The 18,005-nt window shown below is 45.3% G+C and overlaps 1 protein-coding gene across 1 annotated transcript in view; it reads left to right on the top strand.

The window, feature by feature from the left end:
• Positions 1-18,005, top strand: part of EPAS1 (endothelial PAS domain protein 1) — an 85,054-nt gene that overhangs the window by 51,400 nt on the left and 15,649 nt on the right. The window contains exons 3-7 of the mRNA XM_033125564.1: positions 1,654-1,805; positions 2,195-2,279; positions 5,768-5,886; positions 5,979-6,184; positions 15,597-15,703. Of these exons, the coding sequence (XP_032981455.1) occupies positions 1,654-1,805; positions 2,195-2,279; positions 5,768-5,886; positions 5,979-6,184; positions 15,597-15,703 (669 nt within the window). The remainder of the gene's footprint in view (positions 1-1,653; positions 1,806-2,194; positions 2,280-5,767; positions 5,887-5,978; positions 6,185-15,596; positions 15,704-18,005) is intronic.

Genomic DNA, 18,005 nt, shown 5'->3' with positions numbered 1-18,005 from the left:
ACTAAGTCAGAGATTAATGATATATCAGGGAAGACATGATGTGCAGACAAGCGCAGGAAAAGGCCGAGCAGTCTTCCGCAGGGGCGTGATGTGCAGGAGCCCTGGCCCCTTGCGTGAAAGTCTGCCTTCACCCCACAGCTTTCACCCTCCGCTCCAAGCTGACAGTGAGCTAGCCAGACTCCTTCAGAAGCCCCCAGGAGGATAAACAGGTGCTGCAGGAGTAAATAGTTCCACAGAGGAAAGAGGCCTGGCTGTCCCAGGGTCCCTGGGGGCCAGCCCGTTAGCTTCCTGATCCTCCAGCCATTGTGACTTCAGTTCCAAGATGTTCTGTTTCCATTCGTGGCCCCCCGAGCGCCCCTCTCCCTCCCTCCCCAGGCCAGCTGGCCAGCTGCTGTAGCCAATTTCGCCACCTCCTGGAAGCAAGTGTACTGGGCATGGATGGAAACCAGCTTAGCTGTGTCAGAACTGTTAAAAACAGGAAATTTTAAGCAGAACTATTTCCTCTGGGCCTAGTTAACCCAAATAAGGTTGTCTTGGGATTACTCCAGGTTTTAAAGTCAGTGTTGCCACTGAGATCAAAGAAATTGAAGAGAAAAAAAAATCTTCACAGGCCAGAAAGCACAGGGCTGGCCTCTGCTGTCTGGAGAAGGTGGTCACCTATGTGGTGTGATTTAAATGGTGCTGAAAACCTCTCCTCACCCATCCCCCAGATAGGTCACCACCTGCCAAAATAGGCTGATTTTCCTAGCATTGGGGTCATTTCTAGGAGCTTGAGTTACAGTGGTTCTTCTCCATCTGTGGTCCTAGGGCCAGGAGCGCTGACAGCAACGCTAGGAACGTGTCGAAAATGCACATTCTCAGCCCCCAGTTGAGCCCTCCCTAGTTAGGACCTCTGCAGATGGCCGATCCCGGGCCAGCTTCCTGAGTGTGTGACTTACACAGACCTGCAAGGCGCCGCACTTAGAAGGGCCCTTGGCCTGGTTTCCGTTTTCAACAAGAGGTCCCACATTTTTATTTTGCACTGAGCCCCACGAATTATACAGCAGTCCTGGGCCCAGCAATCCTTGTCTTAGCAAGCCCTCCACGTGATTCTGGTGCACGCTGAAAGCACTGAGTTTTCAATCATTGTCCCTCCTAAAGCCTCTGTTTAAGTGTAGATGTTAAGTGAGAGCGCTAACATTGTCAGAGGCGTCACCCAGACCTGGGCTTCAGCTCATTATCATCAGCTCAGCTGACTAGTTAGTTGGCAGTCACCCTAAGCAGGGATCAAGGGTGGGTGTGTGGTATAAGGACATTCCCCTCCCACAGGCTGGCCACTGGAACCAGGGTGTGAAGAGGAAAGAATTTCCCTCCTTTTGTTCCAACATTTTAGCAAAACAGAGGGAAAGCCTTGGGACACCAGTCTGTACAGCCTATCTCTTGGGCTGGCCTGTCCCTGCCTGGGCCTGCTCTATTCCTCTGCAGATAGCATCTGTGACTCTGGCACATTTACTGATCTTGGGCATGTGGCAGACTCTTAGATGGTTGGCAGTGTGCATTTCCAGAAAAGTCCACTTGATGCCTTTGCACCATCCCTGGCAGATATCCGCCTACGCCTGTCACATGTTTTAACACCACATTCATACATGCCGTCCAATCCTCCTCTCTTTCCAGTTTGCTCTGAAAATGAGTCTGAAGCCGAGGCTGACCAGCAGATGGACAACCTGTACCTGAAAGCTTTGGAGGGTTTCATTGCCGTGGTGACTCAAGATGGCGACATGATCTTTCTGTCGGAAAACATCAGCAAGTTCATGGGACTCACACAGGTGACACCCTCCTCTGGCTCTTTCAAAAAGGGAAAGTGTTCCCATTTGGGGGTAGAAATTAGTGGAAGACTCTGGTAACATACCTCCTGACCTCTCCCCGCACGTACCCACCCGGCCCCCTGTCTGATCTCAGGCCACAAGCCTCAGGAACACACTTCCACTCCCTGGCATTGAGTTTGGCATTGCCGATGTCCATCCTGGTGGACAGCTCTGCTGACTAGATTCATAGGCCCACCCTTGTGAATCAAGTTTCTGTCACCAACAGCCCTCAGTTACATCCCTATGTCTGGGGACCTAATACTGGATTGAGAATGTGAGAAGAACTGATTCAGTCTCCTCCCTATCACTAAATCTAGGACTAATGAAGCCCAACCTTGTTTTTGAAATAGGTGGAGCTAACGGGACATAGCATCTTTGACTTTACTCATCCCTGTGACCACGAGGAGATCCGTGAGAATCTGAGTCTCAAAAATGGTAACGTGTTCTTGGGTTTCCTTCCTTCTTGTGCCACCTGGTAGGGCATCTGTATTCCCTTTGCACATGAATGTAGGAGAGATGCATCATGAATATCATCCAGGAAAAACTGACATCCAAAAAAAAAAAAAAATCCAGCAGGGCCTCTGAGATGAGATCGAGGGCCCTGAAAGGTCCAAGTACTCAGAAACATCTCCTCTGGGCCTGCATGGTGCCTGGTATCACACTATTAGGGCACTCCATGGGATTAGGACACTGTCTCCAGGAGGTTTCATCACCAGAGAGTTCAGCGCCTCTGCCAAACAATGCCACCCAAACCAGTAAACTCCTCTGTACCAAAGTGTTCATGGGAACTGTTGCAGCTGTCTATTGCTACGTAACAAACCACCCAGAACGTAGTGGTTTAAGCAATCATTTTATTACCTCTCACAATTCTGTGGGTTCTGTGAGTGGTTCTTTTGCTCCATGTCCTGTCGTCTGGGCTGCCAGTATCTGGGGACTGGGCTAGGTGGGATGACCAAGATGCTTACCCACATGTCTGGGACCTTGTGGCTGGAGGCTGGCGCCAGATGGGATACTGGACAGTTGGACCTCTGTCTCACTCCATGGAGTCTCAGAGCCTCTCTCTCTTCACCTGGGATCTCCAAGGTAGCCAGACTTCTTACATGGCAACTCAGGGTTCCCAGAAGTGGAAGCTGCTAGGCCTTCCCAAGGCTTAGTCCAGAAACTGGCACAGCATCACTCTGCCCCAGTCTGTGGGTTAAAGCGAGTTACAGGCCAGCCTCAAATCAGTGTGGAAGGAACTACACAGGCCATGAATATCAGGAGGAGTGACTCATTGGGGCCACCTTTGGAGACTAGCTACTCCGGGAGCCAAGAACTAAATTTGGTCCCCTAGTGGAGATAATAGGACAGGTAGTGTTTGATGGAAAGAAATTTAAAAGGTCTAGTGTACAGTACTCTAGCTGTGGGGGCATCCATTAGATGCTCATGGATGGGAGGCCCATGCAAACAGAAAACACTGTGCAATGACAAGTGAAGTTGCTGCTTCATCTCATGTAACTGGGGACATTCAATCAAGGAAAGGGATGAATGGGGATATTATAAGAGGACTGAGGCTTTGGGCAGAAGTGGGGCTCAGTGACTTTAACAATCCCTTCTGAACCTGAGATTCAATCACTGTCCTGGGAAGATTATGCCCATGTCTAAACATCCCCTTAACATCCTTCACCTGTCACTGCCACGGGTGTATGCTTGTCCAACCTGAATAACAGAGGCCGTGATACTAAGCCTGCAAGGTTTGAATACTGTTACTGTACATGTCGCAAAAGCAGACACTTCCTTGGCCCACTTCCACCCTTGTTACAGACCGAGCCTGCAGTCTGGGCCTGCAAAATGCAGACTAAAACCACCCCCACACCCCATCCCGCCCACTGACTTCTCGTGCAGCGCCTCTTTTTTCCCCCCGGAAGGCCTCGGGCCACCTAGCTCCTAGAGTCCAGTCTGGAGAGCAACTACATGGGCTATTCAATACCTTAGCTGTGCTGCAGAGAAAGTCCTGTCTGGTTCTGCGGGGAAGGAGCTACCAGACTTTCTGAATCCCTTTCTAAAGCAGGTGCTTGAAGCCTGAAGAAACCAGAGTCTCTTATATCTTCTCTACTCCAGAAACCCTTCGGTCCTTGGGTTCTCATTCTCAGAATGACCTTAGTCGCGGTCTGAACATGTGACCTGAAGCAAGTCACTTCATTGCTCTGTTCCTTGGAGTCTTTCTTTTCAAATTGATGGGATTGGACCAGGCAAAGTCTAGGACCTTCCAGCTCTCAAGTGCCATGATTCACAGCACGATACTACTCTATTTATCTGAGTAGAACTTTAGGTCTCTTGGTTTTCGAGAACTTGGTATCAAACTCAATGAATCAGCAAGCAAATCCTTATTGAAGGTGCCGGCCTGAGTGGACTCATGATCTGGAAGCAAAGGGTTAATGTGAGCACCTGGAGGAAGATAAGGTCAGGAGGTAGATTGTGGAAGACTTTGAAGGCCAGGTGGAGGGCCTCGAACTTTATCCTGTCGACAGAGGGGAGCGATTGAAGGGTTTTGAGCAGGAGTGGAGTAATCTGATTGGAACTGGGTTTAGAAAGATTAATCGAATGGCAGCATGGCAAGAATCCAGAGGCTAGCAAGTTAGGAGGCCACGATAATAACGACGTAAGCCACAGCCACACTCATCCCCAACACCAGAGCTGGTCCAAGAGGTGGAGGGTCCAATCTCATATGAGATTACGAGAATATCTCATGATATGCAAACCCCAACTATGAAAATTATAAGTGTAAGAAACGTAAGTCTGGGAGGCATGGTTCTATGATCATGATGGAGGAATATTCTTTCTTAAAAAGAAAACAGATTCACCATTTGGTCCATTACTTAGTGGGCTCTCCTAGGGTTAAGATAGATTCAAAGGTGACACAATCCACTGGTCACACAGATCTTTGGGGACATGTCAATCAAATAAATCACAGCCCTCTGGAGGTTTAGGTGCAGAGGCTGGTGGCCATGCCGGGAGGGAGGGGTGTGAGTATTTGAAACAAGGCTCTGGATTGTTCTGTGATGCTACACAGGTGCTAGGCAAGTACTTGGGAGGCCCAGGATGGGGACGGTGGATTAGGCAGAATTTAGACATGGACAAGGGTGCTCAGATGACACGTACTGCATTCACCAGTTTGCTTGACAGAAAGTGGAGAAAGTTCTGAATGGGCAAGCTATGTGGAGACTATAAGGAAGGAAGCTGTATTGTTTGTCTTGGTGATTTATTTAATTCTGGCTGAGAAAGGATATGATCCATGTGGAGTTCATCTTTGGAGTGGACTTGCTCAACAAATCCCAGGAGGTTTGGACCAGAGGTGTCTCTTGAGCTTGACATACGCGTATGTCACTTTAGGGAAAAGGCTGATAGTACATTATCCTGAATGCAGCTATTGCTAGTTGAAAATAGAGCACAGGAAGCTTCCAGTTTCTGCGGGACACAAATGAAGAAAAGACAGTCATGTCCGAGGGACAATTCTAATCTGAGAGGCTTGTCCCCTTGGATAATTGTGGTCTCGCCCAGACTGTCCTTTGGAAATTCCTCCTAGGAAACCAGGGCCTGCCCCAGCAGAGGTTTGCTGAGATTATGGCTAATAGTCACTCACTGCCTCGCTGCTCTGAAAGGAGCTCTGACCACGTGGTGGGTGCAGTGGACATAAAAGAGCGGAATCGTCCTACTCCTCAGGTGCTTGTACTCCAGTTGGGGGGACAAGCTGGAGATGAGAAAGCTTTAGTCCATATGCCAAGATGCTACTCTGCATTCATGGCAGGCTACAGGTGCTAAGAGAGCAGATACCTGGGAAGTACAAACAGTGTGTTGCCCAGAAAACACTGCCGCTGGGTCCCTCTTCTGAATATAAGTGAAAAACTAAATTCTGCTGATTCCCTCCGCTATTCCCCATCCAGGCTCTGGTTTTGGGAAGAAAAGCAAAGACATGTCCACAGAGAGGGACTTCTTCATGAGGATGAAGTGCACGGTCACCAACAGAGGCCGAACTGTCAACCTCAAGTCAGCCACCTGGAAGGTAGGACAGCATCAGGCGTGGGTTGGAGCCCCAGATGTGCTCCCACCCCACGCGCTCGGCCCCACATCTGACACTCCATGGCTGCTCTTCAGGTCTTACACTGCACCGGCCAGGTGAAGGTCTACAACAGCTGCCCCCCTCACAGCAGTCTCTGTGGCTACAAGGAGCCCCTGCTGTCCTGCCTCATCATCATGTGTGAACCCATCCAGCACCCGTCCCACATGGACATCCCCCTGGATAGCAAGACCTTCCTGAGCCGCCACAGTATGGACATGAAGTTCACCTACTGCGACGACAGGTAGAGGCCTGGGCAGGAGACAGTAGTTGTGCTTGTGGGTATGGGTGTGTGTCTGGGCATAAATGTTGTATTGCGGGGTGCAAGTTTGTGGGCCTGTGTGACTGTTTCATTCCATCTGTGCAGCGAAGGGGTTCTGAATATCATATTTGGTGGTTCCCCACTGAGGCAGCCACACAGTCTGAGAGCAGAGCTGTTCTGGTGTGAGACTCTGTTGTCATTTTTGATCACTGGGGTGTGTACATATTCCTCCACATATGTGTCAGACTCCTGAGGAAATTTCCAGGCCAGTCCGCGTCCCCAGGAGATGACTGTCAAGAGAGTTCCATCAGCATTCCCAATTCAGAGGCCAGCTGGGCGCCCGGCTTCTGGCTTCCGCAAGTGTTCTCACTTCCGTGCATTATCTGCCATCACTGAGCTCGTCCCTCAGTCTTTGCTCTTTCTGTGTCATCTCCATTCTGGCCACTGCCCAGCCTCGTTTTGAAAGCATGTTGCTGAAGGAAGCTAGGCCAGACTCTAACCCTCAGCGCTGAGCCCAAGTGGAAATTCTCTTAGGGGAGAGTGGCGTGGTTAAAAGCATCGACTCTGGGGCAAGACGGCCTGGGTTCAAATCCAATAGGAAATGTTCTGTGTTAGTATTCTTACCCTCAATGGTTTCTTTCTTAAAGTTGTCAAAAGAGCACCTAAAACATGGCATGTGTAAGCCAGGTCAAGGTGAGGTAGAAATAGGCCTGGCTGAAGTAAATGCCACTTTGACTTGCTGATCAGTGTATCCCCAGACATGCCCGTCAGGGCAGAGATCTCTCAACCTGGCCTCTGCTTTCTGCAGTATCCAGAGTCGCCATTTTTTTTCCAGTGGCACAGTTTTTGCAGTAATTCTTTGCTACTCAACTACTCCCCTTTCCCCTTCTAGGGTTTCTCAAAAAACCCTGAGGTCTCAGCTTCCCCTTGTTAAAATGGAGATGGTAATACTTTCTCAACCTGTTTCACAGGATCATTGTCAAATGAGATCATGGCTATAAAAGCACTTTGAAAAACATGAACACCATAACTGATGTGAAACTTTTGTTACTGCTTATGTCTTACTCCCTGTCCTTGCCCTCCCCCGAAATAAGTCTCCCCACTAAACCCAAGGGGCCAAGATCACTTCTGGAGGCATGTGGTGGCTTAGGGCCTGCAAGAAGAGACCACCAGGAAGAAACTGCCTGGCCTTCCTAGCCAGCCACCAGACCCCTCAGACTCCCCTAGGCCCACCCAACTTTCTCTCATCCACTGGACATCCCTGGGGTATCTGGGTTTCTTCATGGGTGGGGCCTAACTTTCCAGGCTAGGCTGAGTTTCCCTCCCCTGATTCTAGACTGACCTGATGTTGGCTGGTGCCCCTTCTCAGAATTGGCCACCACTGCAGACACAATTTAAGAATTTTTGTAAAAGTGCCCTTGTGTCATTCCTGTTTCCCAGTTCTAACCACCATAGTGCCAGCACTCAAGGCTGTTGGAGGTAGTGAGTTGGTTATATAAGTAGAAATAAGCGCTTTAACCTCATAGGGAGAAAATGTCACATATGAAGCCCTTCGTCCTGGAACTGACACAGTCACCATTAATTACAGTCGTTAGTACTGTTATTATTGTAATGATGATGACGAATAGAGAGAAGATTGCTCCAAAGGCAGACACCAGAGAAATCCATGTTGTGTGTAAGGTCATTCATCAGATGCAGTCTTTGTATTCAAATGAACATTCTGGGCAGAAGACAGTTTTGTAAGGTGTACCCCTCTGCGTAGTCTTCCAAGATGACAAGGGAAATACCTCTGCAAAGCCCATGTGTCTCTTCTCTGGCTTCCAGGTTAGCTGGTGCTCCCAATTGTTAGCCATATAGCCTGGTAGCAGCCCTAGTGCTATGAGTGATGAAAGCTGCGTGTAGCCCCTGTGAGTGAAATTCATTCCTAATGTGACCCCACAGCACTGACAAAAACCCTACTGGGATCCTAGAAAATAACTTGTCATTCCCTAGATAATAGAAAAGAGAGATTGACATTTAAGCTTAAGACTTTGATCCCTGTTAAAGTAAAGGGGGGAAAAATCCTCTGGAAAGGGTAACTCGAAGTTATCCTTCATTCAGTATCTTATTTTGAATCAGTTTCAGATTATTTCCTGAAAGCAACTAACCTTTGGATAAAAGAGGAGGGGGAAAAAACACAAGGAATTGGGGGCCTAAGATTGGTTGAAGAGGAAAGGGACACAGAAAGGAGAGCGACCCCGCACTGAGTGTTTAGTTGGGTTCAGGGATGGTGGGCAGAGTCCATACTGGCTTGAAGAAACCTGTGATTTAGGGCTTTGTGACTCAGAGTGTGGAAGGGGATATTGCCTATAAGTTCCGCTAGATACACTGAACTTTCGGCAAAACCTTGCCTTTCAAGACACCTAGTTCCATGGCCCAAACTCTGAATTCAGTGGTGCTGGGGACATGAATGCAGAGGTATTTGAATACATAGAATGCTGTGCACGCAGAAGTTGTGTTTAACCGATTAGCAGATTAGTTGTTCACAAGGGCACAGGCGTGGCTTAGACAGTTTATAAAGTGACTATTTTAAGTCCTGACTATTTTAAGACTATTTTAAGTGTTATTTCTCTATTATTTTGATGAGAACTGGGAATTTTTAGTGTTCGTAGCTTCTTTTGTTTTCGTTGTTTGTATTGGGATGGGAGAAAGCATATGCATATTCTCTCTCTCTCTCTCTCTCTCTCTCTCTCTCTCTCTCTCTCTCTCTTTCTCTCTTCCTCCCTCCCTCCCTCCCTCCTTCTTTCTCTCGCTCTTCCTCTCCAACATATTCTTTTTAATACCCTTCTGAGGTCAATGTTTCAAAAACTAACACTTGTATATAATAGCTAATGGTGGAATTTCCATTTTAATAATGGAATTCACTAGATTTAATGATACCTGACGCACCTTAAGGGCTATGATTTCCCACAAAGTGAATTGTTTTCCCATAAGGAAAATTAGAAGAAATCTGATGAAAATGTAAGGCAATTCCAAAACGACTTTTGAGGCTGTTTGTACTTTTCCTTAGATGTATTGAGACCACAAACATAATCAAACAAACAAACAAACAAAAAAAGAAAGAAAGAAAAGGATCGTGGAGAAAAAGAAGGGAGAACAGAGAGGAAAAGGGGAAAAGAAATAAAACAGAAAGAAGAGAAAAAAATGACTCTAATCTTGTGTTTAACTCTCAGGTTTCCAAAATCGGCTTACCTGAAACCACCTATTATTCTGAAACTCTGAAACTGAAAGAAGGAATGCCGATGGTTCAAAATGCATTTGTCCTGCTCCTTTTAATAAAGGGTCAGAAGACCCTATTAAGTCCTGTATGAATTATCTGAAGTACGGTGAATATTTTAAAAAGCGAATCCTATAACAATTTCTGTGTCAGTCATATTTGGTATATGGCTGACTGCTCCCAACCGGGAGAGTCAAGTTGAGTAGCAAAGTTAAAGAAGAAGAATGTCCCAGTTACCAGTGTAATTAATAATCTCACCTCCATTTATATACTCTGTTTCCTAAAATACTGAGTAACCAATTAATGAACTGTTATTTATCGAGCATCTGCTGCTATGTATCGAACCCTGTGCCAGAGACTTTTATATTAAAGAAGTAAAAGAGATGGTTCCTGATCACTAAGAGTTTAGAGTTTGAGACACAAGCAACTTAATGAAACCACAGTGAACAGTACATAATAGAGTATCCCATTCACTCAAAAGGCAGACAAAATTTGTTCCCAAATAGTTTAATTTTAAAATTGGATGATTCTTCAATTCAGATGGAAGTGCCATCTTCTGGCAAAAGAGAATAACTGTGAAGGAAATCAAGCCATTAAGAAACGCAGGACAAAAGTCTGGAATTCACAGTTTTATGAGTCTTCCTGTATCTTAGAAACAAATTATAAAGGCAAATTATGTGAATAGAATCTGTATTAATGAGGGGGAAAAGGCATCAAAGTTGCAGTAAAAATTTTAAATTAACAAAGAAGGTCATGTAATCTTTACAGGTAGGATTTGAGAGCAACCCTGCTTTGGCATTGGATTAGGACAGCATAGGGTATAATAATATCAGAAGTTTAATAAGCTAAGATGCCTGCATTTCAAATTCTGTGGATTAAATTTATGGTGATTCTTTTTCTACAAAGAAGTTGGGAATAGCAAAGATGATAACGGGATAGTTGAGGGTTATACAGAGAATGTCAATGAAGAAAATTATAAAGAGCCATGAGTTGTAAAATAGACACACATCAAAACACCTGGAAGGCAAGAGTATTGAAGTCTGAGAAGAACGTAGGCTGACTTCAGGCAAATTAATAGTAAAAGTTTATTCTTTTATTGCATTTTGAGATGGATTTAATAAATTATTTTGTTTTACTTTTTTTAAAGGGTGGGTGGCATCTTTAAATTCAAGGTGATCTTCCAGATTAATACATTCCATGTAGTTTTTTAGTTTAATATGTAGTCTGCTCTAAACATTTTTGCAGACATTTATATTAGCCTCTCTGTACACATCTTATGCAAGAGGGTATAGTGTGTTTTTTTCAATCCCTTAGAAGAAACTTTAAGTGCTCTCCTCGTGCATCTCTGTCTCCTACAAATGAGAAAGTTCTGAAATCGGCCCTAACAGAATTTGAGCACACAAATGAGAAATGCTTATATATTATCCTGTCTAATATAGTCTACTCGAAATACTCCCGGAAAGGGGTAGCCCTACAAATTCTCTTTGAAAGTTATCTCACAGTTTAACAGACCTCACAATTCAAAAGGTATTCCTTCTACATGATCTGCTTCTCTCTTGCTGTGATTCATGGCAAATCTCTTACTATTTCAGGGTAATAAAAGGCAGCCATGCATCCAGTGGCACGCAGAGCAGGGTCAGTCCAGGATTGAGCCAGGGCAACCTGCCTATGAATAAATTCACCCTACCCGTAACACATCACACTGACAGGGTGGAAATTGATTATCCATTAACTATAGAGCCGGTTGTATAGATTTCACATAACCATGTAATATTTGAGGAAAACACAAGGCTTCAGTAATGTTATTTAAAGCAAACAAAATCTGGATAAAAATATATTGCAACAGAGTTAGTGAATATATTGAAATCTGAGTTAGTGACTAGTCTGGACGTTACTAAGGAAATAAAATTTCAAAGTTCCTAAGCACATATAGAAACCAAAATGAGGCGAATCAAGTGTTGCCTGGGAGAGGCCATTGCCCGAGGGTGGAAGGGAAGAAAGCAGACCCTTAACCATACCCTTAACATATGGTTTATTAGCAATGCACTCTTTGGAAAACAAGCAGGTGGTTTATCCTCTTAAGTAGGTTAAATGTTCTAACCATTTTGTTTACATGAACAATTGACCTAGCGCATCCGTAACTCCTGTAGGGACCAGGGTAGAAACTGCAGCCAGACCTTGTTTGACTCCACGCAATGGTATCTGAAGTCAGAGAGCTTGCTGCCAAGTCCCATACGGACGGGTACGAGGCAGTGTCACTGGGAAGAAAAGCAAGCCATCTTTGGCCTCCTTGGATTTCTTCTGCATCTTGAGATGCTGGCACTGACACTGCAGCCAAGAGGATAATTTTCTTCCTAGCACTCGTCCACAGGTAGTGCATGTTGAAAAGAGCCTCTGAACATTTTTAAGGGTAAAGAGCAATTGAAGAGCCATGACTAAGTGTCATTTTACATTACGGAGGTGTATCTAACTCAGAAATCCAGACTCTGGTGGTCTGACCCACATATTTACTTGGGGTAATACTAATTTCAGAATTTAACAACCCTTTTTCCTCTATATTTTGTTTTCTTTTTTCCTGTCTTCCTTCTTTCTCTGTCTTCCGGTTGCCTATGTCTACAGCTCCCTCCCTAACTTCATCCTTGATCTGTTTCTTTTCCTCTTTATTATTAAAAAGGGACCTCTATTCTCATTTCTCAAATCTGGTGAGTTAAGCCCTTTGACATTTCCCTCTTCTCTAAAAAACAGAAGAGCCCTACTGAGTGGACTTTTTTAAATTTATGGGTGACCCCAAGCTGATTTTTCCCCTAGTGAGTCAGGAAACCTTAATTAGAAAGAAAAAAAATAAATAGTTTCCCTGCCGTTGATTGAGAGAGCGGGTGAAACTGTGTTATCACAGCCCAGCTCCAGAGGCTTCTGGGAAATTCTCAGGGAAGGCCCTTCTGTGCTGTTGTAGCCGACCCTATAAACAAGCTGGGTTCATTAACCTCCCCACTGGCGTCTGCGTGCCTACAGATGAAGGCGAATGACCAGTAGCTTTAAGTTGGGGTTTCCTGGCTTTGTGAAGTCTGACAACTTGAATGTTCTTCAATTGTGTTCAGGGTATACGTATTTCCCAGTTTTTATAGTAGTCTGTTTAAAGGAATGAAGAAAGAGACGTTAAATATTTATTTTAGTTGACAAGATAAATGAAGGCTGCTGCTGGGAAGATAGCTGACAATTCTGAAATGTAGGTTTGTTTGTCTCCTTCCAAACCATGCCTATTGTGTGCCTTTGAATGGATGGTACATTAATTAGATTAAGAATACTTTTATTATGTTTATAATAAACATTTGCTTTGAACATTTTAATTTAAAGATTCTAATCTTGAAAGAAAATTTAATTTCTTCAAGGAGTAGAATCAAATCTTTCCCAATAGCCTCATTTTTGAGTCTCTAGAAAATTCTAGATCTATCTAGAAACAGAAGCAGCTTATCTGTCAAATTGGTGAGCCTGTAAATGGCCAGCTCAATGTCAGCAGAGCCTGCTGGTGCAATTCTGTTTCCCAGGCTGATCTAGAAAGGTACTGGTCCTTATAGAAAAGCTATCTGGTTGTAGAAAAGGAAGGGCTAGCACTGTTCAACTGTCTCCTTATTCTCCCCCAATCTCTACTCAGCTAAGGTACCGTTGGGCACCAGCCCTGGGGTCAGGCTGACAAGGGCCATGTCCGTTGCTGATGAGTTCAGAGACATCTCTGCTCAGAGCCAAGTAAGGGGACAGATTCTCCTAGTCTGAGACGAGCTGGCTGATGTAAATGAGTTGGTGCAAGTGAGCTTCTGGAATCTCACTGGAGAGATTTCCACGGGGCTCAATCAGCTGAGACCTACGCTTCTCAGCCCTGTTGGACTGTTCCTTGTCTGACAAAGGCTTTAAGCCCCCAAGGCTCACCCAGGCAGACAACTTGCCTCTTCTCTGCCCTTGTCGACACCAGACACACCTTTCAGAATGAAGAAAAGATAGATTGAATATCATGAGGGGTCCTGCTCAGGGCTGTGGGTGTGTGCACCAGCATGCATTGAGGCAGTTCATCATATTCTTGGAGGAAAAGTAGAACATTGGTACCCAGATTCCTTAGCAGTGCTGGGATAGACAGTGCTGTGGATGTACCTCAGGTCCTAAGAGAGAATCAGTCCAACAACCCAAGTATTCACTGAGCACCCATGTAAGGGAGGCCAAAGGAGAAAATTGTCCCTAAGTTCAGAAGCTGAGAGCCTAGGATGTGGAGAGACGAGTACATAATTCTCTGTGCTATTATATGCACCTGTGAGGACTTCATGAGGAGACGTTGGCAGAGGAATTGGAGAGGGCTTCATGGAGAAGGTGAAGCCTGAAGCTGGCCCTGCCATAGGCAAGGCTTAGAAAACGGGAGAAGAGGAGGCATCAAGGGACTGTGAGGAGAGGAATCCGCCAGGCAGAGAGTACAAGACAAGCTGAGAGTGAGCTGCAAATCAAATTGCTTGGAAAATAGAGACTAGATGGTAGGGGTACTTGGAAGTTAGGCAGAGAGTTTATTTACTCTTGCTGTGGTTGGTAATAGGGAAAGCTGGGGATGTTTAAATAGGGGAATGACATGATGGAAATAATATTTTAGGATGATTTATTCTGATAGATGTATGCAATCCTTTGGAAGAGGAGTGAGAGTAGAGACAGGAAACCAAGGAACCACTCCTGCTTTCACTTCTGCTGTCCTCTCCATATTATTCATCTCCAACATAGATAAATAATGAGGCCATCGCTAAAAGTCATGCGTTCTGAAATAGAGGTTAGAATGATGAGAATGGCATCACTTCTAACTTGTGACAGGCCAAATTAACAAGACAATGAGCCCATTAGAAAAATGCAGGAGATAACAAAGATTATGAAAAATAATACAGAGGGTGCCAAAAAAATGTATACACATTCTAAGAAAGGAAAAAGACTATATTAAAATTATGCTAATGGTAACCACTTTGAGCACCTCTTGTAATTGCAGAAGTCAAACATGACTTGTTATCTTTTGTTACTGGTATATATTGAGTATTACAACTTTAATACAGTTTTTTTCCCTTTCTTAAAATGTGTATACATCTTTTTGGCACCCTCTGTATTTAGGTGTGACATGGGAAAGTGGTTAATCTTGGGCAGGGCTTGTTTATTTTAATGACTCCAGTACAGAGCAAAGGGTCCTTGGAGTGTTAGGTGATTCTTCATGGTGCTCCACATTTGCCTTTTCTCTGCCCACTTCCCATCAACAACAGACACCTTATAAGATGAAGCAAGGGACATTTGGGACAGCCAAGCCGTGTCATTTCAGAGCTTCCTGTTTACCAGAAAGTGTAACGAGGAGGCACATTTCTACAACTGTGATTTTGTATTTCTTCTCCCAGCAACTCCTGCCCTCCCTCCTGTAGGGACAAGTAGAGGAACCCATGGAAGGCAGACTCCCTGTCCAAGAGGAATCTGAGGTCACCAGGCAGGACATGAGGAGAAGCGCTCAGAGGAGTGAAGCTTTAAGCACAGATGGGGTTCTCCATGTGTGGGGTTCATCCTCGCTTACGCTGTGGTTCACACACAGACAAATGTCATCTCTGTGCTTTTCCCCACTTGGGGCCATGTAATTTTCACTTTTCATTTATATCACCCTCTATTAGAATAAGCTTGATCTAGTAGGTAATCAGGAGGTCCTGGTTTTCTTTCTTGCTCTGATCGCTGGACACGTGTGAATATCAAGCAAATTGTCGTCCATCTCTGGATCACTACCCCTCATCTGCAAAAACTGGGGAGTGGGGACTGAGAGCCCCTTCCAATGGTTGTTGGAGACTAGGCATACGTGTATATTAGGGTTGGGGGGGTAGGGCGTCCCCTGAGGAAGTGCTTTTCCTTCTTCCCCAAACATGACTTCAGGAAGGGCAGGAAGAGTGGAGGTTGGGTGGACCCATAGTTGCAGGTTGACCACCATGTTTTTATTGCTTGCCTCAGTGGTGTGACCAGGAAGCCTGGAGTGTTTTCATCTGAATGTGGTGCATTTGCTTTACCTTCTGGGTTTATATAGCTCCTTGAACCTCTGTCTACATTCATATGTTTTCTTTTTCCCACAATTTTTTTTCCTAATATATTTTTCAGAATCACAGAACTGGTTGGTTACCATCCAGAGGAGCTTCTCGGCCGCTCAGCCTATGAGTTTTACCATGCACTGGACTCAGAGAACATGACCAAAAGTCACCAGAACTGTAAGTTCATGGGGTACCCTATGTGGCTCCCTTGTTTCTGTGGAATTTGGCCTTGAGTGGGGTGTGACTAGTGAGACAGGAGAAGACCTGGTCACTTCCTTCATAGAGCCACCATCTTGTGCAGCAGAAAGACTCATGCCCTCAGGATGGTTAGAGCACCAAGGCTGCCACCAGCCTATAGTACACCTTCATGCAAATTAGGAAAAGGACCTATTCCTCTAGGGGACACACCCGCGCCAAAGCAGACAGCTGGGAGAAAGGAAGGTGGGCTGAATCTCAGACTCCACATACAGCCTCTGCTGAGCACCCTTGCAGAGTCAACAGTCTGCACAGCTCTGTGGAACAGCCCTGTGGAAGTAGCGAGTAACACAAGACAACATGTAATCACCTTGGGTTATGTGCTGCAGAAGCAAGTATATCCATTCAGAGAAGAGGAGGGCTGGGAAAGTTCAGGAAAGAAAAGGATAGAGCATTTGAGTGGACACCTTGAAGGATAGGAGAGGATTGAGTTAAACAGAGGGGAAGGTAGTAGGGTACAAATTTAATAGATGTGTTGAGATAGACATGGTTCTCGAAGAGTTTGCTGGCTGGATCAAGAGAGCTCAGTGGTAGGAGGCTGTCCAGGTAACCCAGTGACGGCAAATGGAAACGGTGCTTTTCAGCTTGTAAGAAACCTGAGTTATGAAAGACTGTAGAATAGGACTGTCCAATAGAACTTTCTGCAATGGAAATGTTCTACATCTGCATAGTCCACCTGTAACCTATACAGTACTTGAAATATGTCTAGTACAATTGAGGAACCGAATTTTTAAAATTTAATTAGCTACACGTGGCTAGTGGCCACCATATTGGACAGGGCAGTTCTAGTGCATTCACTTGGCCATATTCCCAGGTCAGTCTTCCCATTTGCAGGTGATCCAAGACCATTTTCTTGAGTCTACAACCTATCAACCTGCAAGGACTCTGGGTTTATAACCCTACACTTGGCCCATTGAGGGTCGTAGAAATTGATAGGATTGATATCCACCCTAAGGGATCTCATTTCTGGGGGGGAAGGGGCTGTGGGCTCCGCGGAAGCCAGGCGGCTCATACCTTTAGCTACAGTGTCTGGCATAGTGTCAGGTACAGTACAGGTACTAAATGAATGATAAACCCAAGGGCGAAAACCATATTTGGGGAAGAATGCTTCAAAATAAGTATCCACAGTGGTGCAAACAGAGGTGCTGAGAGGATTATGGAAGGATTAAAAATGGGAAGGTAAGTCTAGGAAGATTCCCAGTGGTTCTGCTGGTCTGGGGCTCTCAAGAGTAGCTGTAGCTTGAAGAGGCAATGAGGAAAATGGAAGTACAGCTATTTGCTCATTATTCTTAAATCCATTCGTCTATCCCAAGATTAGGGCAGCTGAAGTTCAGAGCAGCTAACAGATCAGCAACCCCATGAGCTGTATGTGAGCACTGTTAATAGTCTCTAATGGAGTGAGGTCTTCTCTTTCTAACTGGTTTCTCTGCTTCTTCCTCATGACTTTTGGGGTTGATCTGACCATGCCACAAACAAGGCCCTTTGATGATATCTCAGAGAAGTTTCTCACTGAGAAGTTGCTGTCTGGCAAATAAATAAATATATAATAAACAATCTCAATTCAGCCACATTTAGGGACCCAGAGGTGGGGGAGGGAGGCGGAGGTGTTGTGTGTCCAGCCCGCAAGACTGGGGGTGACCCTGCCCCAGTTTTGAAATTATAGGATGTGCTTCCAGCTTTCACTTTGTTGCTCCCTGTGCTCTTCTGGTCCGTGACTGTTCCTGATCCCAAAGTCATCGTAACACAGGGACTTAGGGACCTGGGCTCCAGCCCAGCTGCCCCACTGATTCCCCAGAGCTGGGCTTTCTGGCCCTTCCCTCCTTTAGATGTAAAATAGGGGGAAAGTCCAGCTTTTCTTCTCAGCCAAAGGTGAAGTCAAAGCAGGGACAACAGTAAAAGTTTCTGGGAATTCTTTGACGACAGTATTATACTTTGTCTTCTGGGATGGGAAACTGGAGGAAACTCCTTTCCAAGGAAACAAAAATGATGACTGCTCTCTATATAAAGGATTTTTTTTTTCTTTCTTCTCCTTAGAAAAGCTTTGGTTCCTAAAAACAAGCTGGGATAAAAATTTGTCACATAAGTTTCCTGCTGACTCCAGGGAAAATGACATTTTTTATTGAATCTGTGTATTTAAGCATTAGGCGCACTTCAAGGTAATTCACAGCCCAGACAGAAATCACAGGCTCCCTTCTTCCCCTGGTGGAACCAAGTAAAGCAGCTG

Source organism: Rhinolophus ferrumequinum, chromosome 13 (assembly GCF_004115265.2).
Source record: "Rhinolophus ferrumequinum isolate MPI-CBG mRhiFer1 chromosome 13, mRhiFer1_v1.p, whole genome shotgun sequence".
Lineage (NCBI taxonomy): Eukaryota > Metazoa > Chordata > Mammalia > Chiroptera > Rhinolophidae > Rhinolophus > Rhinolophus ferrumequinum.
Note: the sequence above shows the minus strand (reverse complement) of the source record. Positions and strands in the feature narration are given on the sequence as shown.